General features: G+C 46.4%; 2 protein-coding genes across 2 annotated transcripts in view; one reads left to right on the top strand and one right to left on the bottom strand.

The window, feature by feature from the left end:
• RANGRF (RAN guanine nucleotide release factor) lies at window positions 1-4,335 on the top strand. Its single transcript, XM_077261635.1, has 5 exons — window positions 1-196; window positions 3,065-3,181; window positions 3,336-3,492; window positions 3,636-3,730; window positions 3,973-4,335. The coding sequence occupies exons 1-5, from the start codon at window positions 117-119 to the stop codon at window positions 4,088-4,090; spliced, it is 567 nt and encodes a 188-aa protein (XP_077117750.1). The 5' UTR covers window positions 1-116; the 3' UTR covers window positions 4,091-4,335.
• Window positions 4,336-4,417: 82 nt separating this feature from the next.
• Window positions 4,418-25,895, bottom strand: part of LOC143774245 (uncharacterized) — a 24,961-nt gene continuing 3,483 nt past the window's right edge. Inside the window, exons 3-8 of the mRNA XM_077261634.1 lie at window positions 17,452-17,678; window positions 10,483-10,608; window positions 8,249-8,320; window positions 6,347-6,436; window positions 5,525-5,599; window positions 4,418-4,622 (exon numbers count right to left, since the gene is read on the bottom strand). Of these exons, the coding sequence (XP_077117749.1) occupies window positions 5,562-5,599; window positions 6,347-6,436; window positions 8,249-8,320; window positions 10,483-10,608; window positions 17,452-17,678 (553 nt within the window). The 3' untranslated portion in view covers window positions 4,418-4,622; window positions 5,525-5,561. The remainder of the gene's footprint in view (window positions 4,623-5,524; window positions 5,600-6,346; window positions 6,437-8,248; window positions 8,321-10,482; window positions 10,609-17,451; window positions 17,679-25,895) is intronic.

Genomic DNA, 25,895 nt, shown 5'->3' with positions numbered 1-25,895 from the left:
GACGGTCTCACACCGGAAACATATATTTCTTCCGGTGCATCACGGTAAATGTAGTTTGGAGGTGAATTTCCCGGAGAGGTGTTTGCTGGTGGTAGTCACCGGCCAGAAGTGTCAGAATGGAAGGAAGCGCAGACCAGCGGCCGCTCTTTGGAGGAGCAATGTCTGCAGTGCTGCCCCTCAGTGCCCAGGATGTCAGGTACAACAGCTACATACAAGGGTGTGTGGGGCTAGTGGCTGCTCAGGGGCCACATGTGACGTCTCTGTATACGGGGGGCCGTGTGTGACGTATGATCTGTATACGGGGGGCCGTATATAAGGTATGATCTGTATACTGGGGGCCGTGTATAAGGTATGATCTGTATACTGGGGGCCGTATATAAGGTATGATCTGTATACTGGGGGCCATATGTGACGTCTCTGTATACGGGGGGCCGTATATAAGGTATGATCTGTATACGGGGGGCCGTATATAAGGTATGATCTGTATACGGGGGGCCGTATATAAGGTATGATCTGTATACTGGGGGCCGTATATAAGGTATGATCTGTATACTGGGGGCCGTATATCAGGTATGATCTGTATACTGGGGGCCGTATATAAGGTATGATCTGTATACGGGGGGCCGTGTGTGACGTATGTTCTGTATACGGGGGGCCGTGTGTGACGTATGTTCTGTATACGGGGGGCCGTGTGTGACGTCTCTGTATACGGGGGGCCGTATATAAGGTATGATCTGTATACTGGGGGCCGTATATAAGGTATGATCTGTATACGGGGGGCCGTGTGTGACGTATGTTCTGTATACGGGGGGCCGTGTGTGACGTATGTTCTGTATACGGGGGGCCGTGTGTGACGTCTCTGTATACGGGGGGCCGTATATAAGGTATGATCTGTATACTGGGGGCCGTATATAAGGTATGTTCTGTATACGGGGGGCCGTGTGTGACGTATGTTCTGTATACGGGGGGCCGTGTGTGACGTATGTTCTGTATACGGGGGGCCGTGTGTGACGTCTCTGTATACGGGGGGCCGTATATAAGGTATGATCTGTATACTGGGGGCCGTATATAAGGTATGATCTGTATACGGGGGGCCGTGTGTGACGTATGTTCTGTATACGGGGGGCCGTGTGTGACGTATGTTCTGTATACGGGGGGCCGTGTGTGACGTCTCTGTATACGGGGGGCCGTATATAAGGTATGATCTGTATACTGGGGGCCGTATATAAGGTATGTTCTGTATACGGGGGGCCGTGTGTGACGTATGTTCTGTATACGGGGGGCCGTGTGTGACGTATGTTCTGTATACGGGGGGCCGTGTGTGACGTCTCTGTATACGGGGGGCCGTATATAAGGTATGATCTGTATACTGGGGGCCGTATATAAGGTATGATCTGTATACGGGGGGCCGTATATAAGGTATGATCTGTATACGGGGGGCCGTATATAAGGTATGATCTGTATACGGGGGGCCGTATATAAGGTATGATCTGTATACGGGGGGCCGTATATAAGGTATGATCTGTATACGGGGGGCCGTATATAAGGTATGATCTGTATACGGGGGGCCGTATATAAGGTATGATATGTATACGGGGGGCCGTATATAAGGTATGATCTGTATACGGGGGGCCGTATATAAGGTATGATCTGTATATGGGGGGCCGTGTGTGACGTATGATCTGTATACTGGGGGCCGTATATAAGGTATGATCTGTATACGGGGGGCCGTGTGTGACGTATGTTCTGTATACGGGGGGCCGTGTGTGACGTCTCTGTATACGGGGGGCCGTATATAAGGTATGATCTGTATACTGGGGGCCGTATATAAGGTATGATCTGTATACTGGGGGCCGTATATAAGGTATGATCTGTATACGGGGGGCCGTATATAAGGTATGATCTGTATACGGGGGGCCGTATATAAGGTATGATCTGTATACGGGGGGCCGTGTGTGACGTATGATCTGTATACGGGGGGCCGTGTGTGACGTATGTTCTGTATACGGGGGCCGTATATAAGGTATGATCTGTATAGGGGGGGCCGTGTGTGACGTATGATCTGTATACTGGGGGCCGTATGTGACGTCTCTGTATACGGGGGGCCGTATATAAGGTATGATCTGTATACGGGGGGCCGTATATAAGGTATGATATGTATACGGGGGGCCGTATATAAGGTATGATCTGTATACGGGGGGCCGTATATAAGGTATGATCTGTATATGGGGGGCCGTGTGTGACGTATGATCTGTATACTGGGGGCCGTATATAAGGTATGATCTGTATACGGGGGGCCGTGTGTGACGTATGTTCTGTATACGGGGGGCCGTGTGTGACGTCTCTGTATACGGGGGGCCGTATATAAGGTATGATCTGTATACTGGGGGCCGTATATAAGGTATGATCTGTATACGGGGGGCCGTATATAAGGTATGATCTGTATACGGGGGGCCGTATATAAGGTATGATCTGTATACGGGGGGCCGTATATAAGGTATGATCTGTATACGGGGGGCCGTGTGTGACGTATGATCTGTATACGGGGGGCCGTGTGTGACGTATGTTCTGTATACGGGGGGCCGTATATAAGGTATGATCTGTATAGGGGGGGCCGTGTGTGACGTATGATCTGTATACTGGGGGCCGTATGTGACGTCTCTGTATACGGGGGGCCGTATATAAGGTATGATCTGTATACTGGGGGCCGTATATAAGGTATGATCTGTATACGGGGGGCCGTGTGTGACGTATGATCTGTATACGGGGGGCCGTGTGTGACGTATGATCTGTATACGGGGGGCCGTATATAAGGTATGATCTGTATACGGGGGGCCGTATATAAGGTATGATCTGTATACGGGGGGCCGTATATAAGGTATGATCTGTATAGGGGGGGCCGTGTGTGACGTATGATCTGTATACGGGGGGCCGTATATAAGGTATGATCTGTATACGGGGGGCCGTATATAAGGTATGATCTGTATAGGGGGGGCCGTGTGTGACGTATGATCTGTATACGGGGGGCCGTGTGTGACGTATGATCGTTATTATCTCTTCGCAGTGACCTCCGGGAGATCCCTGACAACCAGGAGGTCTTTGTCCACCCTCACACTGACCAGAGCGTCATCGTGGAGCTCCTGGAGTATCAGGAGGGGATGTCGGACCCCGACGCTGCTCGGTAAGAGGGGCAGAAGGTTGTAGTTCTCCCGCCGGCCTCTAGATGTCACTGCAGAGCTCCCGGACACCTCGCTTTTCTGCTCTGCTGTAAATCCTGTAGGATTTCTCTTGTTGCCCCCCACCAGGTACCTATTAACCCCTTCTGTCCTGTGTAGATACCATTTTGAGGATGTTGCGGCCAGCAATGATGCGGGGGGCAGAGCGGAGGTGCTGAGTGTGGAGCCCCTGCCCCTGGCACAGCTGTCCCTCACCCGCTGCTCCGGGGCCTGGGCGCTGACCGGCCGCCAGCTCGTCTCCAAGTTTACTGAGCGGGTGAGTAATGCCGGTGTGTACCAGAGGGGCACTGCAACTCCCAGCATTGCTGACATAATGGGGATTGTAGTTGTGCCACCTACAGATACTGGAGAATGGTCTGGGTGTAATTGTCCTTTATATTGATATTTATTCCTCCTCAGGCTCAGAATACAGTGACGATACATATGGCGCTCCTCCGCATCCAGCAGCACGCCACCGACCTCCTGGTGACCTTCAACGACCCTGTAGTTATCCAGTAAGTGACACATGGGAGGAGCTGTGAGTCTCCTCCCCCTGCAGGGTGATACAGATAGGAGGAGCTATGAGTCTCCGCCCCCTGCAGGGTGATACAGATAGGAGAAGCTATGAGTCTCCGCCCCCTGCAGGGTGATACAGATAGGAGGAGCTATGAGTCTCCGCCCCCTGCAGGGTGATACAGATAGGAGGAGCTATGAGTCTCCGCCCCCTGCAGGGTGTGACTGTTCTCTCCCTCTGCAGTCCGGCCAGTAGCAGCAGTGTTCCCGGGACGTCTGGCTCTCCCCCTCCGTGGACCGTTGATGATTTCCGCCGCCTCCTGTGCAGTTTGCGGCTCCAGGACCCCGGCCTCTTCGGATAACGAGCTGGCGCTGATTGTGAGATGGTGATGACGCGGTGACGGACGTTGGGTCTCCGGCCGCTCTGGACTCTTGTCCCTTCCTGTGTCCGCCCTCGTGGCTCCCAGCGCTTGTGCTGTGTAAGCTAAGACCGAGGTGTAAGAGGGGCCGGATTCAGCTGCGACCGATCGGGGGGCAGAGGTCTCGGGGTTCTATTAACCCTTTCAATACTGTACATAAAATATTGTATAATAAAACATTTTCCAGATCTTGTCTTCCATATAATGTGTATAAAAATGTTCTCTGCGACTTTAATAAGGAAGAAACCTCCATTTATACTACATATATTATCTCATATAGTGTCTTTATTTACTAAGTATCCACCATAAAGTGTCCCGTATAGCGCTAAAGGTGAGTCTGCCCACATCCGGTGTGCAAAACACAAGGGCAGGACGAAACGCAAATAACAGGTATGGCGGCTTTATCTATAGTGTATATAGCAGACGGAGCTTCACACCAACAGAGCAGCGTTCTCCACATCCAGAAATTCTGCACCTAAAGAGAACAGAAAGCTGCAATAATACTGCTCCTATGTACAAGAATATAACTACTATAATACTGCCCCTGTGTACAAGATTATAACTACTATAATACTGCCCCATGTACAAGAATATAACTACTATAATACTGCTCCTATATACGAGAATATAACTACTATAATACTGCTCCTATGTACGAGAATATAACTACTATAATACTGCTCCTATGTACAAGAATATAACTACTATAATACTGCTCCTATGTACAAGAATATAACTACTATAATACTGCTCCTATGTACAAGAATATAACTACTATAATACTGCTCCTATGTACGAGAATATAACTACTATAATACTGCTCCTATGTACAAGAATATAACTACTATAATACTGCCCCTATGTACAAGAATATAACTACTATAATACTGCCCCTATGTACAAGAATATAACTACTATAATACTGCCCCTATGTACAAGAATATAACTACTATAATACTGCTCCTATGTACAAGATTATAACTACTATAATACTGCCCCCTATGTACAAGAATATAACTACTATAATACTGCCCCTATGTACAAGAATATAACTACTATAATACTGCTCCTATGTACAAGAATATAACTACTATAATACTGCCCCTATGTACAAGAATATAACTACTATAATACTGCCCCTATGTACAAGAATATAACTACTATAATACTGCCCCTATGTACAAGAATATAACTACTATAATACTGCCCCTATGTACAAGAATATAACTACTATAATACTGCCCCTATGTACAAGAATATAACTACTATAATACTGCTCCTATGTATAAGAATATAACTACTATAATACTGCCCCTTATGTAGAGGAATATAACTGTTGATAGGCTGTAGTTTCTTAGCTGCTGTTATCATACAGACCTGTTCGGATTTTGTGAGTGTTCTGTGCTGTTCGCTGTTAGATATTTAGTCGTCCCAGGATTTGTTTAATAGACTCTAGGATAGAAGACAAATATTGAAGTTCACTGATAATTACCATAAGTCACAGTTCTGGGATGGATTCCATCAATACAATCTTTCCGCAGCTTGGTCCTGGGTGGGATCTTGGGTCCTTTTTTGCAGAAGATGAAGGACCCATCCACATTCACCAGCACCGCTCACCCCAAAACGTAAATTCTTCTGACACCATTGGTGGTACATGATCTAGATGCCCTGTCTGATGCCCGTTGGACGCCATACGTCCCAGCTCTTCTTAGACCTATTATTTCCCTTTGGATGTGTCTTCAGTATCACCATGGCCAGTAGAAGGTGCTCATGGCTAATACTGCCTGTCAGCGTTTATTTCCCTCTCTCCATTGTGTTTGGATGTTTATGAAGGCGTCGTAGAGTTTGCTACCTCATAACAAAACCTGAAGTATCTTCTGCGTATGACTGGTGATATGAGTTCATTTGTGCAGAACTGATGGGTGTACTACATTCTTATATGACAGAAAGAAGTCTCCCAGAGAAGGAGCAAGGTCTATTTATTTTGAGAACTTCATGGCTTTTAACAAATGGCCACTATAGGCTTAACATGACTCATTTGTGGAGCCTCCTACCCTAGGAGACCTGATAAATGGTGGTACACGCTGCTTGGGAAAGACCTCCGTTTTCACCAAAGATATTGCATCTGAAAAGGTGCCTATTTTCTAATGTCTTTAAGTCCGGGCTTTAATGTCCAGCTTAATGTGTTTTCATACAGACCTTTGGTCTTCCCTGGATTCTCTGTGGAGACAGTATCTTTTACATCGCTGATGACCCCGTTCACAGTGACTTTGAGACGTTCGATATCCTCTAGAAGAAAGAAATGGTAATGATCGGTTTGGTATCGTGGCACCTTGACCCTACAGTACTTCCATGGTTGTTAGTGGGTATGGAAGACTTGTTCTCATACCTTCTGCATAATATATTCTTCTAGATTTCTTTTTATATCATCGATAACTTTTGGATGCTTATCCTAGGCTGGGAATATCTAGAAAGGGCAATTTTTCTATCATTGGAAAATGTTCCAACTTCTCAATAATCTCTGTTTTTGGTGCCACTTGTGGGATCTCAATGGATGACCATAGTCTTTTGTGAAGACCTTAAGGTCGAGAGTGTGAGACAGAGGTTTAATGTCTAACTTTCTGCACTCGGTGCTTGTCCTCCTCAGATCGAAACCATTGACACTTTTATTTTGGATTGCTCCAAGAAGACAAGGAAGGTCTGTTAAGTGTCACTGGCACATGTTGGAGAAAAGGGCTCTTTTATGGGAAGATGCCTAGTCCGGTGTATAGGGATCCTTCTACCTTTCACTGGACAGTTGAACTTCCAGTTACTGTCAATGTTGATAATGAGTCTTGGGTTAACTTTTACTAAGTTGGAAAGAGAAGCATACATGTCCGGAGAATCTTTGTGCTACTTGTAAGAGTTGTCGGAGGTCAATGGATGGCCATAGTTTCCCTACGTCTTAAGTTTTGGGCCTGATGTCTTCATAAAGACCTTTGATTTTGCTTAGATTTCTCTCTTCGATGATGAACTTGTCCTGAGTGGTGTTTGTTTTGTTCAGTTCTGAATCCTTGATGCCTTCATATAAAAGAAGGAGATAGGTGTTTCGTTTGTATTGGGGGTTGTTAACCCTGTATTACATACTTTATTATGGGTATTAGTGTTGGAGGAGGTGGTGAGAAATGACTCTCATACATGCTGCTTGGTGGTCATGTCTACAAATATTCTCACTTAGCAGAGCGGAATAGTCTTTTTTTCACGACATTGGTTGGATGTCTTATGACAACCTAGGGAAATTGCACTTAATTGGGACATTTCTCATTATGTAACACTTTCCATGCTTTCTACGTGTGGCCATCACTCTAGGTGAGATTTCCTTGGATGCCTTTACTGAGGACTCAAGTGTTATCAGATTTGGGTAACCTGTGCTTCTGGTAGGGTATTGACAAATGAGTCCAACAAAGGGCAACAGTGCAGTTTATTCTCTACGTGGTTTGAAGTCAGGAAAACCAAAAAGATTTTCTTAAGACTTGACATTGAGGGTGTTCTCTAGATACCAACCTTCTACCATTTCTGTCCTGTTACCCTCAGGTCGGATCCATTGACCACTTCATCATGAAATTGGGCTACAAGACGAAGACTGTGTGTTTAGTTTGCATTGGGGGTTGTTAACTCTGTACTACATAATTTATTATGGGTATTAGTGTTGGAGGAGGTGGGGAGAAATGACTCTCCTACATGCTGCTTGGTGGTCATGTCTACAAATATTCTCACTTAGCAGAGCAGACTAGTCTTTTTTCACGACATTGGTTGGATGTCTTATGACAACCTAGGGAAATTGCACGTAATTGGGACATTTCTCATCTAACATTTTCCATGCTTTCTACCTGTGGCCACCACTCTAGGTGAGATTTCCTTGGATGCCTTTACTGAGGACTCAAGTGTTATGAGATGTGGGTAACCTGTGCTGCTGGTAGGGCATTGACAAATGAGTCCAGTAAAGACAGAGGGCAACAGTGCAGTTTATTCTCTATGTGGTTTGAAGATCTTTCACTTCATCAGGAGAACCAAAAAGATTTTCTGAAGACTTGACATTGAGGGTGTTCTCTAGATACCAACCTTCTACCATTTTTGTAGTGGTTCCTGTTACCCCCAGATCGGATCCATTGACCACTTCATCATGAAATTGACCTACAAGAAAAAAACTGAGTGTTTAGTTTGCATTGGGGGATTTCACCCCTATATTACACACTTTATTATGACTACAAGTGTTGGAGGAGGTGGGGAGAAATTACTCGTTCTCATACATCCCTGTCCTACAAGACAGAGACTGAGATGATTGGTTGGTGGCTCATGAGGTCATTGGTTTTGCTTGTTTGCCTGTGTCTTGCGGTCATTTTACCCCATGTCCTTTACTCAGATATCCTCATACTTGTGTCTACCCACTACTATTATGATGGATACATACCAGTGTCTGGACCAGTTCTTTAAAACGGTCGTAGTAAACAAAACATCTGCAATTTTACGGGGCAGGATCACTATTCTGCTCTATGGTTTCCCTCTTTTGAATGAGTCTGGTACCGGTGGGTTATAAACATTTCTAATGACATCGGGACAATTCCCAGTAGATGAGGGATACATATGTCTATTTTGGACAAACGAATATTAGCTAGTAATATTGTTGCTGTCATTTTTTGCTAATTTATCTGCTTCTTCTTTGTGGGCATATGTCTACTCTTACTAAACAATCCCCCTTCTTCCCCCATCCTCGCCTTTATATAAATCCCTGATATGATATGTATTTGTCAGATACATATATTATTTGATCTGGACACTTCCAGCCGTTTGGGGGTCTCTGAAGAGTATGGATGGGGATAAAAATATTGGCATTTTATGTTATACATATGTAATGGCCTTACAGTTAATGTTGCCAATGAAACATCCCTCTGGTGATCCTCTGTCTCCATCTGATTGTGAGGTTATGGGTAATGTGTACATTTTTTAATTACACCTTCCGTACTATTGTACCGCTGTACCTGTACCACTGTACTACTATACCATCTTTTAAACTTTACCGTCATTTGGGTGCTGTTTGATTTTTCAATCTGGAGCGCTTTATGATGAGACGGATGGCAGTGTACGTACTTTGAGGCGCATCTCGCTACTGCGTTCCAGGCTGGAGCGCATAACAACAGCGAGGTACCGCCAGTCAGATATTTACTATGGCGCATACACTTCTGCGTCACACTGTGCGTCCCTCTCTGGAACGCATACTAGTATCGGCGCACCGGAAGTCGGTTTTCCAATATGGCGCCGGCACTTCCGGTCACCCGGCACGCTTGGAATAAGCGATGGCCGGATACTAGTCATTTGTATGGGACCGGCGTGCGTTCCAGGAGTGTGGAGTGTGAGGTATGGGGGAATGACACAGGGGGTTGCGTACTCTAACTTCCTGGGGGGTTGTTGCCCATTATCTTTATAAACAGACAGCGGGTGCCATTTCAGGTTCACTCACCGATTGTGGCAGACGGCCACACATAAACTTTCTGATTACCTGAGGACATACAGCCACTGCTGATATCCTCAACGCTGTGTATTTGGGCAAAATCGAGCTCATGGACTTATGGAACTCCCCTGATGAATCTCCGTGATCGGAGAAGAAACGCGTTGGGAGGCGTTGGTTACAATACATTTGGTGGGGGTGTCCAGTGTAAGGCTCCTCTGGGCCTGTCTTTGTTAGGACAGGAGTAAATGCTGGGGCACGACAGGGGATTAGGAAATAGGTCCCCACCCCCTTACATATTGCTCCATTTTTTCTGGACCCTCCCTGGTGACCCTCATTCATCTACGTGGGTACCCCCAGGTCTGCAATTGGTGAGACTCAACCAGTTTTTTATCTGCACTGTTATCGGCGTGAGCACCTTTGTGTTTCTTTGTTTGTCCAATTTTAATGATGCCAGTAAAAGTTATGTTTTAATATATTGGGTTACACTCTTCAAGCTGATATTGTTTGCCTAGGAACCAAGAAAAGACGGTGTCGTGTAGACGTCTAGCTAGCGTTACGTGATTTTCAGAAGGTTGACAATGCGGTAAGACATTCTGACTTGATTGAGCAGTCTGTTGTGTTCGCATTCCTGAACTATTGATGTCTTCATCTTTGTAGTTCTCTCGACTAGAGAATGTCTTACCTAACCTTGGAGATGTGGAAACCACTAGCAAGTGCACAAATCCAAGGCTCCGAATAATCAAAGAACATACAGTCTCCATCCTAGGGGAACCCTTAACTCCAGCTCGCCACCATGGCTTTCCTCCTACCCTCACGCTACCCACCACTCTCCTTCATACATACTTACCAGCATCTATATTCTGGATGGTTCCTTTAGTGGTGGACATAACTGATGAATTCAGAGAGTCCTGTCCAACCTTGGCATGTTGCACTAAGGCATTATGAAGGGGCAGATGAACTGGCTGAGTAAATTCTGCCAAAAGAAAAACAAAACAAAAACATATTTGCATTATTAGGATGATCCCAGCTTTTATTTCTTGCATATTGGAATCTCGATGAATATAAGCAGACAGAACCCCATTAAAGGAGTGGGACCTCCCAACAACGCCTCATATCTCCGCCTCCTCGACCCGTAAAAGTGTCACGTGAGGGGCAAGGAGGAATACTAGGATTTTCCCTGTGTCGGTAGTGCCCACTACTGCCACCTCCTATTGGGGTCAGACTCTATGAACCTCACACTTTTATCTCCTGTCCTCATCTCGGAACTGACAGTAAAGCTGCAACAGTAGTCCTTACGATCAAATGATTGGCGCAGCGGTGGGAGGTCGGAGGGCTTTCTATCCAGAGACTATTCAGTAGGTGACGGAGGTAAAGACACCAACGAGCAAGCAACATCCTGCAAAAAAACTGGAGCACTGGCGCCCGAACTGGCAAAGGGTTTCCAAAAACGTCCGGCTATGATAGAGGGTGAATGGTGACATAATGTCTGGCAAGACACTCGGTATTGCTTTTAGATGTTATTGTTCTTACCGCACTGCAAATAAATAATACTGCCAAACTCTGCATTAGTAATAATACATGCTGCATAAATAATTCCGCCACATGGTATATAAATAATAATACTGCCATAAGGTGCATGAATAATGGCACTAATATATATACACACACACATTCAGTTTCCATCCACGCTATGAAAAGATACATCTTTAGGTTTTTCTCAATATCTGACATGAAATCAGAATAAACCTTTCCCGTTTTAGGTTAATTCGGATTACCATAATTATGGTGCACAGATGATGCCTACAGTTCTGGCCGAAAGTGTTGAACCCTTGAAATTGCTCCAGAAAAGGAACTATTTCTCCCAGAAAATTACTGCAATTACTCATGTTTATTTCCTTTGTGTGTATTGGAACAATGCAAAAAAAAAACAAAACAGTAATAAAGACAAATGGGACATAATGTCACACTCAACCCCAAAAATGGGCCGGATAGAATTGTTGTCCCCTCAACTAAATATTTGGCTGCACACCTTATGGAATAGATAACTGCAATCCGTCGCTTCCTATAACCTTCCGCTGCTTCTTACACCTCTCAGCTGGAATTTTGGACTCTTCTTCTTACAATCTGCCCCCGGCCTCATATTTCGCCTTCTCCCAACAGCAATTGTAAGATCTCTCCACAGGGGACCAATGAGATTTACAGTAGATCAAGACTCATTGTAAACTACTTGATTATGTTGCTCACTGTGGGCAAAGGAACATCCAGATCTCTGGACATCGACTTGTAACCTTGAGATTGTTGATATTGTTCAACAAGGTTGGTTCTCAAGTCCTCAGACAGTTCTCTTCTCCTCTTTCTGTTCTCCATGCTTAGTGTGACACAGACACATAATGCAAAGATTGAGCCAACTTCTGCCCCTTTTTTATCTGGTTTCAGGTCGGATTTTCATATTGCCTACACCTGTTACTTGCCACAGGTGAGTGTGATAGAGCCTCACATGCTTGAAACAAAGTTGTTTACCCACAATTTTGGAAAGATCAACAATTTTTGTGCATTCTTGGGGTTTGGTGTGAACTTGTCTCCAATTTGCCTTTTTTTTTTTGCCTGTTTTGTGCTGTTGCAATACACACAAAGGAAATAAACATGTGTATAACAAAACGTGGGGAAACTTGAAGAATTCCTCCAGTTCTGAGAGACTCCTGGGTCCTCTTGCGTCCTCTGCTATTTTGAGGTCTATCCACAGATTCTCAATGTTGTTCAGATCAGTGGACTGTGAGGGCCATTGTAAATCTTTCAGCTTGCGTCTTTTGAGGTCGTCTATTGTGGATTTTGACTTGTGTTTAGGATCATTATCCATCTGTAGAAGCCATCCTCTTCCTCTTTTCACCTTCAGCTTTTCTACAAATGATTTTATGTTTGCATCAAGAATTTATTGAAATTCACTGAATCCATTCTTCCCTCTATCGGTGAAATGTTCCCCAATCCATTGTCTGCAACACAACCCCAAAGCATGATTGATCCACCACCATGCTTAATGGTTGGTGAGATGTTCTTTTCCTGAAATTCTGTGCTCTTGTTTCTCCACACATAGCTTTGATATTTGTGGCCAAAAAGTTCTTTGTCAACCAGATGGGCCACAGGACTAGTTTCCAAAATGCATCAGGCTAGTTTAGATGTTTTTTTTGCAGACTTCTGACTCTGAATTTTATGGCGAGGATGCAGGAGAGGTTTTCTTCTGATGACTCTTCCATGAAGGCCATGTTTGTGCAGGTGTCTCTGAACAGTAGAGCAATGTGCTACAACTCCAGAGTCTGCTAAATCTTTCTGAAGGTCTTTTCCAGTCAAGCAGAGGTTCTGATTTGCCTTTCTAGCAATCCTACGAGCAGCTCTCACTGAAATTTTGGTCTTCCAGACCTTGTCTTGAGCTCGGCTATTTCTGGTAACTGCCATTTCTTAATTACATTTCGAACTGAGTAAAGGGCCACTTGAAAACGCTTTGCTATCTTCTTATAGCTTTCTCCTGCTTTGTGGGCCTCCACCATTTTCAGAGTGCTCAGCAGCTGCTTAGAAGAACCCCTGTCTGCTGTTTTTTGGCACAAGGTTAGAGGTTGGGTTTTTATAAAGCTGAGAAATTTGCATCCCCTGGCCTTTCCTAACGATGATAGTGAACAAGCCATAACCCTAGCAGGCTAATTAAGGATTGAAACCTTGATCATAGTTATCTGAGCTCAGAAATCCCCAAGGGTGCCCAAACTTGCATCGGCACAATTTTCTTTTTCTAATTTTTAAAATGTAACAGATGAAAATATATTTTTTCTGCGTAACATACAAAGGGAATGTGTCATCTGTACCTTTAGGCCTTTTAGAGATCATTTCATTTTCAACTTGCCTAACTGTTCACAATAACAGTAATTTTGAGCAGGGGTGCCCAAACTTTTACATGCCACTGTGTGTGACAAATTAATTATTCCGCCAAAAGGTGCACAGATATATATATGAGACTCATGAATCATACCACCATATGGTGTACAGACAAAATATATATATATATAATATATATTGCTCAAAAAAATAAAGGGAACGCTAAAATTCCACATCTTAGATATCATTGAATTAAATATTCCAGTTGTAAATCTGTATTCATTACATAGTGGAATGTGTTGAGAACAATAAACCTAAAAATGATCAACGTAAATCACAACTAATATTCCACGGAGGTCTGGAGTTGGAATGATACTCAAAATCAAAGTGGAAAATTAAGTTACAGGCTGATCCAACTTCAGGGGAAATGCCTCAAGACAAGGTAATGATGCTCAGTAGTGTGTGGCCTCCACGTGCCTGTATGACCTCCCTACAACGCCTGGGCATGCTCCTGATGAGGTGGCAAATGGTCTCCTCCCAGACCTGGACTAAAGCATCCGCCAACTCCTGGACAGTCTGTGGTGCAACGTGACAGTGGATGGAGCGAGACATGATGTCCCAGATGTGTTCAATCGGATTCAGGTCTGGGGAACGGGCGGCCAGTCCATAGCTTCAGTGCCTTCATCTTGCAGGAACTGCTGACACACTCCAGCCACATGAGGTCTGGCATTGTCCTGCATTAGGAGGAACACAGGGCCAACTGCACCAGCATATGGTCTCACAAGGGGTCTGAGGATCTCATCTCGGTACCTAATGGCAGTCAGGCTACCTTTGGCGAGCACATGGAGGGCTGTGCGGCCCTCCAAAGAAATGCCACCCCACACCATTACTGACCTACTGCCAAACCGGTCATGAAGGATGTTGCAGGCAGCAGATTGCTCTCCACGGCGTCTCCAGACTCTGTCACATCTGTCACATGTGCTCAGTGTGAACCTGCTTTCATCTGTGAAGAGCACAGGGCACCAGTGGCGAATTTACCAATCCTGGTGTTCTGTGGCAAATGCCACAAGCGTCCTGCACGGTGTTGGGCTGTGAGCACAACCCCCATCTGTGGACGTCGGGCACTCAGACCATTCTCATGGAGTCGGTTTCTAACCGTTTGTGCAGACACATGCACATTTGTGGCCTGCTGGAGGTCATTTTGCAGGGCTCTGGCAGTGCTCCTCCTGTTCCTCCTTGCACAAAGGCAGAGGTCCTGCTGCTGGGTTGTTGTCCTCCTATGGCCCCCCCTCCACATCTCCTGGTGTACTGACCTGTCTCCTGGTAGCGCCTCCAGCCTCTGGACACTACGCTGACAGACACAGCAAACCTTCTTGCCACAGCTCGCATTGATGTGCCATCCTGGATGAGCTGCACTACCTGAGCCACTTGTGTGGGTTGTAGAGTCCGTCTCATGGTACCACGAGTGTGAAAGCACAACCAACATTCAAAAGTTACCAAAACATCAGCCAGAAAGCATTGGTACTGAGATGTGGTCTGTGGTCCCCACCTGCAGAACCGCTCCTTTATTGAGGGGGTCTTGATAATTGCCAGTAATTTCCATCTGTTGTCTATTCCATTTGCACAACAGCATGTGAAATTGATTGTCAATCAGTGTTACTTCCTAAGTGGACAGTTTGATTTCACAGAAGTTTGATTTACTTGGAGATATATTCTGTTGTTTAAGTTGTTTTGAGCAGTATATATATATATATATATATATATATATATATATATATATATATATATATATATATATATCTATATACTGTATATACATATATATACTGTATATATATATATATATATATATATATATATATGTGTGACACATGAATCATCCCGCCATATGCTGCACAGATAATATATATGTGACTCATGAATCATACCACCATATGGTGCACAGATAAGATATATATGTGACTCATCAATCATACCACCATATGGTACACATATAAGATATATATGTGACTCATGAATCATACCGCCATATATTGCAGTGATAACATATATATGTGACACATGAATCATCCCGCCATGTGGTGCACAGATAATATATATATGTGACACATGAATCATATCGCCATATCCTGCACAGATAATATATATGTGACACATGAATCATACCGCCATATGGTACACAGATAAGATATATATGTGACTCATGAATCATACCACCATATGGTGCACAGATAAGAAATATATGTGACACATGAATCATACCGCCATGTGGTGCACAGATAGAATATATGTGACACATGAATCATACCGCCATATGGTGCAGTGATAATATATATATGTGACTCATGAATCATACCGCCATATGCTGCACAGATAAGATATATATGTGACTCATCAATCATACCGCCTTATCCTGCACAGATAAGATATACATGTGACACATGAATCATACCGCCATATGGTGCAGTGATAAGATATATATATACGCGACTCATGAATCATACCGACATAAGGTGCACAGATAACACAAGTCAACAAAAAAAAAATTTTTTCTGGTGTCCAAAATATTTTAATGAATTTAGGGTATTTTTGGGGTGCTGATTCTGAATATGTCATCAGTTTTGCCAGATTGGCTCAAGTTTTTGAGATTTTTGGTATCTTATTTATAGCACTTGTTGGTAAATGCGACGCATCATCTCATTAATTTCTTTGGATTAGTACTTGAACTGAGCAGTTCTCAATATAGTTTTGTGTTAATTAGTGTTCTAAAAGTTTGTTCATAGCTTGATTTTTGCACTAACTTTATGATGTTGTCTGTTTTCCAGTGAAAAGCATGAACTCATCAAGAAGAAGTTGTCTTAACGATCCAGACTCATTCTGTTACATTTGTGGTGAATACACACTGCCAAAACATAGAAGAAACATAACAGACTTCGTAAAAAAAGTGTATTTTGCCTATTTTGGGGTTATGCTTGGGGACCAAGACAAGTTTTGGGCACCACACATAGTGTGCAAAGCATGTATCGAATTATTACGAAAATGGAGCAAAGGACAAAGAAAAAGCTTCAAATTTGGTGTTCCAATGGTGTGGAGAGAGCCAAAAAATCATCATGATGACTGTTATTTCTGTGCAGTGCAAGTGCAAGGATTCAATAAGCATAAGAAACGAAAATGGGAGTAACATGGAATCTGCAAGAAGGCCTGTCCCTCATTGTGCAGATGTGCCTGTACCTGTGTTTACCATAAATAACAGTCATCATGATGATTTTTTGGCTCTCTCCACACCATTGGAACACCAAATTTGAAGCTTTTTCTTTGTCCTTTGCTCCATTTTCGTAATAATTCGATACATGCTTTGCACACTATGTGTGGTGCCCAAAACTTGTCTTGGTCCCCAAGCATAACCCCAAAATAGGCAAAATACACTTTTTTTACGAAGTCTGTTATGTTTCTTCTATGTTTTGGCAGTGTGTATTCACCACAAATGTAACAGAATGAGTCTGGATCGTTAAGACAACTTCTTCTTGATGAGTTCATGCTTTTCACTGGAAAACAGACAACAACATAAAGTTAGTGCAAAAATCAAGCTATGAACAAACTTTTAGAACACTAATTAACACAAAACTATATTGAGAACTGCTCAGTTCAAGTACTAATCCAAAGAAATTAATGAGATGATGCGTCGCATTTACCAACAAGTGCTATAAATAAGATACCAAAAATGTCAAAAACTTGAGCCAATCTGGCAAAACTGATGACATATTCAGAATCAGCACCCCAAAAATACCCTAAATTCGATGAAATATCTTTGGCACCAAAAATGCTGTTGACCAGTGTAATATATATATATGTGACACATGAATCATACCACCATATGCTGCACAGATAATATATATATATATATGACTTATGAATCATACCGCCATAGGGTGCACAGATAATGCATCAGTCTTACCTGTATAGCATACAAGTGCAGCCAGAATCAACAAGGAGTCTCTCATATTTCCAGAATACCGGACATGTACATCTGACATCTGCTTTATGTACCTGTCAACCAAGAGGCGCGGAGACCTGGGGCAGCGCACAATGTCACCTTCAAACAATGGGGACGAACGTGGAAGGAGACAGGAATATTTCACACCATGTGACCAATCGCTCAGCGGGATAATGGCGGTCTTTATACTAAATGGAAGATATGAGATAGAAGGTACATAGATATGGAGGAGACCACGTCCTGTGCAGGGTGACTGCCCTGAGGGTGGAGGAGACCACGACCTGTACAGGGTGACTGCACAGAGGGTGGAGGAGACCACGACCTGTACAGGGTGACTGCACTGAGGGTGGAGGAGACCACGTCCTGTGCAGGGTGACTGCCCTGAGGGTGGAGGAGACCACGACCTGTACAGGGTGACTGCACAGAGGGTGGAGGAGACCACGACCTGTACAGGGTGACTGCACTGAGGGTGGAGGAGACCACGTCCTGTGCAGGGTGACTGCCCTGAGGGTGGAGGAGACCACGTCCTGTGCAGGGTGACTGCCCTGAGGGTGGAGGAGACCACGACCTGTACAGGGTGACTGCACTGAGGGTGGAGGAGACCACGACCTGTACAGGGTGACTGCACTGAGGGTGGAGGAGACCACGACCTGTGCAGGGTGACTGCCCTGAGGGTGGAGGAGACCACGACCTGTACAGGGTGACTGCCCTGAGGGTGGAGGAGACCACGTCCTGTACAGTGTGGCTGCCCTGAGGGTGGAGGAGACCACGACCTGTACAGGGTGACTGCACTGAGGGTGGAGGAGACCACTTCCGGTACAGGGTGACTGCCCTGAGGGTGGAGGAGACCACGTCCTGTACAGTGTGGCTGCCCTGAGGGTGGAGGAGACCACGACCTGTACAGGGTGACTGCACTGAGGGTGGAGGAGATCACTTCCGGTACAGGGTGACTGCCCTGAGGGTGGAGGAGACCACGTCCTGTACAGGGTGACTGCCCTGAGGGTGGAGTGTTATGACCCCAATGGCGAGGGTCTCAGAGGAACGTGGAAGTCTGCAGAATACAAAAATCCAGCTCATAGGGCAGTGGTAACTGGGTTGACCATATATCTACTCCTAACGCCAACACTAGAAGTAGCCGGGGATCATTCCTACGTTGATTCTAGATGACACGCGCCAGCCGGAGAATCTAGCTACCCCTAGTAGAGGAAAACAAAGACCTTTCTTGCCTCCAGAGAAGGGGACCCCAAAGCTGGATAGAAGCCCCCCACAAATAATGACGGTGAGGTAAGAGGAAATGACAAACACAGAAATGAACCAGGTTTAGCACAGAGAGGCCCGCTTACTGATAGCAGAATAAAGAAAGGTAACTTATATGGTCAACAAAAACCCTATCAAAATCCACACTGGAAATTCAAGAACCCCCGAACCGTCTAACGGTCCGGGGGGAGAACACCAGCCCCCTAGAGCTTCCAGCAAAGGTCAGGATATAGATTTGGAACAAGCTGGACAGAAATACAAAACCAAAACAAATAGCAAAAAGCAAAAGGCAGACTTAGCTGATATAACTGGAACCAGGATCAGTAGACAAGAGCACAGCAGACTAGCTCTGATAACTACGTTGCCAGGCATTGAACTGAAGGTCCAGGGAGCTTATATAGCAACACCCCTAACTAACGACCCAGGTGCGGATAAAAGGAATGACAGAAAAACCAGAGTCAAAAAACTAGTAACCACTAGAGGGAGCAAAAAGCAAATTCACAACAGTACCCCCCCCTTAGTGAGGGGTCACCGAACCCTCACCACGACCACCAGGGCGATCAGGATGAGCGGCATGAAAGGCACGAACTAAATCGGCCGCATGAACATCAGAGGCGACCACCCAGGAATTATCCTCCTGACCATAGCCCTTCCACTTGACCAGGTACTGAAGCCTCCGCCTGGAGAGGCGAGAATCCAAGATCTTCTCCACCACGTACTCCAACTCGCCCTCAACCAACACCGGAGCAGGAGGCTCAGCAGAAGGAACTACAGGCACAATGTACCGCCGCAACAAGGACCTATGAAATACATTGTGAATAGCAAACGACACAGGAAGATCCAGACGAAAAGATACAGGATTAAGGATTTCCAATATCTTGTAAGGCCCAATAAAACGAGGTTTAAATTTGGGAGAGGAGACCTTCATAGGAACAAAGCGGGAAGAAAGCCACACCAAATCCCCAACGCGTAGTCGGGGACCCACACCGCGGCGGCGGTTGGCAAAGCGCTGAGCCTTCTCCTGTGACAACTTCAAGTTGTCCACCACATGATTCCAGATCTGCTGCAACCTATCCACCACAGAATCCACCCCAGGACAGTCAGAAGGCTCCACATGACCCGAAGAAAAGCGAGGATGGAAACCAGAGTTGCAGAAAAAAGGCGAAACCAAGGTGGCGGAACTAGCCCGATTATTAAGGGCAAACTCAGCCAACGGCAAGAATGTCACCCAATCGTCCTGATCAGCAGAGACAAAACACCTCAAATAAGCCTCCAAAGTCTGATTGGTTCGCTCCGTCTGTCCATTAGTCTGAGGATGGAAAGCAGACGAAAACGACAAATCAATGCCCATCCTACTACAAAAGGATCGCCAGAACCTGGAAACGAACTGGGATCCTCTGTCTGACACAATATTCTCAGGGATGCCGTGCAAACGAACCACGTTCTGGAAAAACACAGGAACCAGATCGGAAGAGGAAGGCAGCTTAGGCAAAGGAACCAAATGGACCATCTTGGAGAAGCGATCACATATCACCCAGATAACGGACATGCCCTGAGATAGCGGAAGATCAGAAATGAAATCCATGGAGATATGTGTCCAAGGTCTCTTCGGGACAGGCAAGGGCAAGAGCAAACCGCTGGCACGAGAACAGCAAGGCTTAGCTCGAGCACAAGTCCCACAGGACTGCACAAATGACCGCACATCCCTTGACAAGGAAGGCCACCAAAAGGACCTGGCCACCAGATCTCTGGTGCCAAAAATTCCCGGGTGACCTGCCAACACCGAGGAATGAACCTCGGAAATGACTCTGCTGGTCCACTTATCCGGGACAAACAGTCTGTCAGGTGGACAAGACTCAGGCCTATCAGCCTGAAATCTCTGCAACACACGTCGCAGATCCGGAGAAATAGCTGACAAGATAACTCCATCTTTAAGGATACCAACAGGATCAGCGACTCCAGGAGCATCAGGCACAAAGCTCCTAGAAAGAGCATCGGCCTTCACATTCTTTGAACCTGGTAAATACGAGACAACAAAATCAAAGCGGGAGAAAAACAATGACCAGCGGGCCTGTCTCGGATTAAGGCGTTTAGCAGACTCGAGATACATCAGATTTTTGTGATCAGTCAAGACCACCACACGATGCTTAGCACCCTCGAGCCAATGACGCCACTCCTCAAATGCCCATTTCATGGCCAACAACTCCCGATTGCCCACATCATAATTTCGCTCGGCAGGCGAAAACTTCCTAGAGAAAAAGGCACAAGGTTTCATAACAGAGCAACCAGGGCCTCTCTGCGACAAAACGGCCCCTGCCCCAATCTCCGAAGCATCCACCTCAACCTGAAAGGGAAGTGAGACGTCAGGCTGGCACAAAACAGGCGCAGAAGTAAACCGACGTTTCAACTCCTGGAAAGCCTCCACGGCAGCAGGAGCCCAGTTAGCTACATCGGAGCCCTTCTTGGTCATATCCGTCAAAGGTTTCACAATGCTAGAAAAATTAGCGATAAAACGACGGTAGAAGTTAGCGAAGCCCAAGAACTTCTGAAGACTCTTAACTGACGAGGGCTGAGTCCAATCAAGAATAGCTCGGACCTTGACTGGGTCCATCTCCACAGCAGAAGGGGAAAAAATAAACCCCAAAAAGGGAACCTTCTGTACACCAAAGAGACACTTTGAGCCCTTGACAAACAAAGAATTTTCACGCAAAATTTTAAAGACCAACCTGACCTGCTCCACATGCGAATCCCAATTATCAGAAAAAACCAAAATATCATCCAGATAAACAATCAAAAATTTATCCAGATACTTCCGGAAAATGTCATGCATAAAGGACTGAAAAACTGAAGGCGCATTGGAGAGCCCAAAAGGCATCACCAAGTACTCAAAATGACCTTCGGGCGTATTGAATGCGGTTTTCCATTCATCACCTTGCTTAATGCGCACAAGGTTGTACGCACCACGAAGGTCTATCTTGGTGAACCACTTGGCACCCTTAATCCGGGCAAACAAGTCAGACAACAGCGGTAAAGGATACTGAAATTTGACAGTGATCTTATTTAAAAGCCGATAATCAATACAAGGTCTCAAAGATCCGTCCTTTTTTGCCACAAAAAAGAATCCCGCACCAAGAGGGGAAGAAGACGGACGAATATGTCCTTTTTCCAGAGACTCCTTGATATATGAACGCATAGCGGTATGTTCAGGTACCGACAGATTAAACAGTCTTCCCTTAGGAAATTTACTGCCTGGGATCAAATCTATAGCACAGTCACAGTCCCTATGAGGAGGCAGTGCACTGGACTCAGACTCACTGAAGACATCCTGATAATCAGACAAATACTCCGGAACTTCCGAAGGCGTAGAAGAAGCAATAGACACAGGCAGGGAATCCTCATGAATACCACGACAGCCCCAACTTGAGACTGACATAGCCTTCCAGTCAAGGACTGGATTATGGGTCTGTAACCATGGCAGCCCCAAAACAACCAAATCATGCATTTTATGTAAAACCAGGAAACGTATCACCTCGCGGTGTTCAGGAGTCATGCACATGGTAACCTGTGTCCAATACTGCGGCTTATTTTCTGCCAATGGCGTAGCATCAATACCCCTAAGAGGAATAGGATTTTCTAATGGTTCAAGAGTAAATCCACAGCGCTTAGCAAATGAGAGATCCATAAGACTCAGGGCAGCACCTGAATCTACAAACGCCATGACAGGATAAGATGACAGTGAGCAAATCAAAGTTACAGACAGAATAAATTTAGGTTGCAAATTACCAACGGTGACAGGACTAACAACCTTAGCTATACGTTTAGAGCATGCTGAGATAACATGTGTAGAATCACCACAGTAGTAGCACAAGCCATTCCGGCGTCTATGAATTTTCCGCTCATTTCTAGTCAGGATTCTATCACATTGCATTAAATCAGGTGTCTGTTCAGACAACACCATGAGGGAATTTGCGGTTTTTCTATCACATTGCACCGAATTAGGTGTCTGTTCAGACAACACCATGAGGGAATTTGCGGTTTTGCGCTCCCGCAACCGCCGGTCAATTTGAATAGCCAGTGCCATAGTATCATTCAGACCTGTGGGAATGGGAAAACCCACCATCACATTCTTAATGGCGTCAGAAAGGCCATTTCTAAAATTAGCGGCCAGTGCACACTCGTTCCAATGTGTCAGCACGGACCATTTCCGAAATTTTTGGCAATACACTTCAGCCTCGTCCTGCCCCTGAGACATAGACAGCAAGGCCTTTTCTGCCTGAATCTCAAGATTGGGTTCCTCATAAAGTAAACCGAGCGCCAGAAAAAACGCATCAAGATCAGCCAATGCCGGATCTCCTGGCGCCAGCGAAAAAGCCCAATCCTGAGGGTCGCCCCGTAAGAACGAAATAACAATTTTTACTTGCTGAGCAGAATCTCCTGATGAACAGGGTCTCAGGGACAAAAACAATTTACAATTATTCACGAAATTCCTAAACTTAAACCTGTCTCCGGAAAACAGTTCAGGAATCGGTATTTTAGGTTCTGACCTAGGATTTCTGATAACATAGTCTTGTATGCCCTGCACACGAGTAGCCAGCTGGTCCACACTTGTAATCAAGGTCTGGACATTCATGTCTGCAGCAAGCATAGCCACTCTGAGGTAAAGGGGAAGGAGAAAAAAAAACTCAGAATCTTCTTTCTTATAATCCCTCTTCTGCAATGCATTAAACATTTAATACTGGCCTGGCAAACTGTTATGACCCCAATGGCGAGGGTCTCAGAGGAACGTGGAAGTCTGCAGAATACAAAAATCCAGCTCATAGGGCAGTGGTAACTGGGTTGACCATATATCTACTCCTAACGCCAACACTAGAAGTAGCCGGGGATCATTCCTACGTTGATTCTAGATGACACGCGCCAGCCGGAGAATCTAGCTACCCCTAGTAGAGGAAAACAAAGACCTTTCTTGCCTCCAGAGAAGGGGACCCCAAAGCTGGATAGAAGCCCCCCACAAATAATGACGGTGAGGTAAGAGGAAATGACAAACACAGAAATGAACCAGGTTTAGCACAGAGAGGCCCGCTTACTGATAGCAGAATAAAGAAAGGTAACTTATATGGTCAACAAAAACCCTATCAAAATCCACACTGGAAATTCAAGAACCCCCGAACCGTCTAACGGTCCGGGGGGAGAACACCAGCCCCCTAGAGCTTCCAGCAAAGGTCAGGATATAGATTTGGAACAAGCTGGACAGAAATACAAAACCAAAACAAATAGCAAAAAGCAAAAGGCAGACTTAGCTGATATAACTGGAACCAGGATCAGTAGACAAGAGCACAGCAGACTAGCTCTGATAACTACGTTGCCAGGCATTGAACTGAAGGTCCAGGGAGCTTATATAGCAACACCCCTAACTAACGACCCAGGTGCGGATAAAAGGAATGACAGAAAAACCAGAGTCAAAAAACTAGTAACCACTAGAGGGAGCAAAAAGCAAATTCACAACAGTGGAGACCACGTCCGGTACAGGGTGACTGCCCTGAGGGTGGAGGAGACCACGTCCGGTACAGGGTGGCTGCCCTGAGGGTGGAGGAGACCACGTCCCGTACAGGGTGACAGCCCTGAGGGTGGAGGAGACCACGTCCTGTACAGGGTGACTGCCCTGAGGGTGGAGGAGACCACGTCTGGTACAGTGTGGCTGCCCTGAGGGTGGAGGAGACCAAGTCCTGTACAGGGTGACTGCCCTGAAGGTGGAGGAGACCACGTCCTGCACAGGGTGACTGCCCTGAGGGTGGAGGAGACCACGTCCGGTACAGTGTGGCTGCCCTGAGGGTGGAGGAGACCACGTCCGGTACAGTGTGGCTGCCCTGAGGGTGGAGGAGACCACGTCCGGTACAGTGTGGCTGCCCTGAGGGTGGAGGAGACCACGTCCTGTACAGGGTGACTGCCCTGAGGGTGGAGGAGACCATGTCCTGTACAGGGTGACTGCCCTGAGGGTGGAGGAGACCACGTCCCGTACAGGGTGACTGCCCTGAGGGTGGAGGAGACCACGTCCCGTACAGGGTGACTGCCCTGAGGGTGGAGGAGACCACGTCTGGTACAGTGTGGCTGCCCTGAGGGTGGAGGAGACCAAGTCCTGTACAGGGTGACTGCCCTGAAGGTGGAGGAGACCACATCCTGTACAGGGTGGCTGCCCTGAGGGTGGAGGAGACCACGTCCGGTACAGGGTGGCTGCCCTGAGGGTGGAGGAGACCACGTCCTGTACAGGGTGACTGCCCTGAGGGTGGAGGAGACCACGTCCTGTACAGGGTGACTGTCCTGAGGGTGGAGGAGACCACGACCTGTACAGTGTGGCTGCACTGAGGGTGGAGATCACGACCTGTACAATGTGGCTGCACTGAGGGTGGAGGAGACCACGACCTGTACAGTGTGGCTGCACTGAGGGTGGAGCAGACCACGACCTGTACAGTGTGGCTGCCCTGAGGGTGGAGGAGACCACGTCCCGTACAGGGTGACTGCCCTGAGGGTGGAGGAGACCACGTCCTGTACAGGGTGACTGCCCTGAGGGTGGAGGAGACCACGTCCGGTACAGGGTGGCTGCCCTGAGGGTGGAGGAGACCACGTCCCGTACAGGGTGACTGCCCTGAGGGTGGAGGAGACCACGTCCTGTACAGGGTGACTGCCCTGAGGGTGGAGGAGACCACGTCTGGTACAGTGTGGCTGCCCTGAGGGTGGAGGAGACCAAGTCCTGTACAGGGTGACTGCCCTGAAGGTGGAGGAGACCACGTCCTGCACAGGGTGACTGCCCTGAGGGTGGAGGAGACCACGTCCGGTACAGTGTGGCTGCCCTGAGGGTGGAGGAGACCACGTCCGGTACAGTGTGGCTGCCCTGAGGGTGGAGGAGACCACGTCCGGTACAGTGTGGCTGCCCTGAGGGTGGAGGAGACCACGTCCTGTACAGGGTGACTGCCCTGAGGGTGGAGGAGACCACGTCCTGTACAGGGTGACTGCCCTGAGGGTGGAGGAGACCACGTCCCGTACAGGGTGACTGCCCTGAGGGTGGAGGAGACCACGTCCCGTACAGGGTGACTGCCCTGAGGGTGGAGGAGACCACGTCTGGTACAGTGTGGCTGCCCTGAGGGTGGAGGAGA

The sequence above is a fragment of the Ranitomeya variabilis genome, chromosome 5, assembly GCF_051348905.1.
Source record: "Ranitomeya variabilis isolate aRanVar5 chromosome 5, aRanVar5.hap1, whole genome shotgun sequence".
Lineage (NCBI taxonomy): Eukaryota > Metazoa > Chordata > Amphibia > Anura > Dendrobatidae > Ranitomeya > Ranitomeya variabilis.
The sequence above is the reverse complement of the archived record's forward strand: the minus strand, read 5'-3'. Positions and strand labels throughout refer to the sequence as shown.

Coding starts and splice junctions, on each gene's coding strand:
- RANGRF (XM_077261635.1), top strand. CDS start 117: ATGGAAGGAAGCGCAGACCAGCGGCCGCTCTTTGGAGGAGCAATGTCT. Junction 3,182..3,335: donor TCGGACCCCGACGCTGCTCG/GTAAGAGGGGCA, acceptor TGTCCTGTGTAG/ATACCATTTTGAGGATGTTG. Junction 3,493..3,635: donor TCTCCAAGTTTACTGAGCGG/GTGAGTAATGCC, acceptor ATTCCTCCTCAG/GCTCAGAATACAGTGACGAT.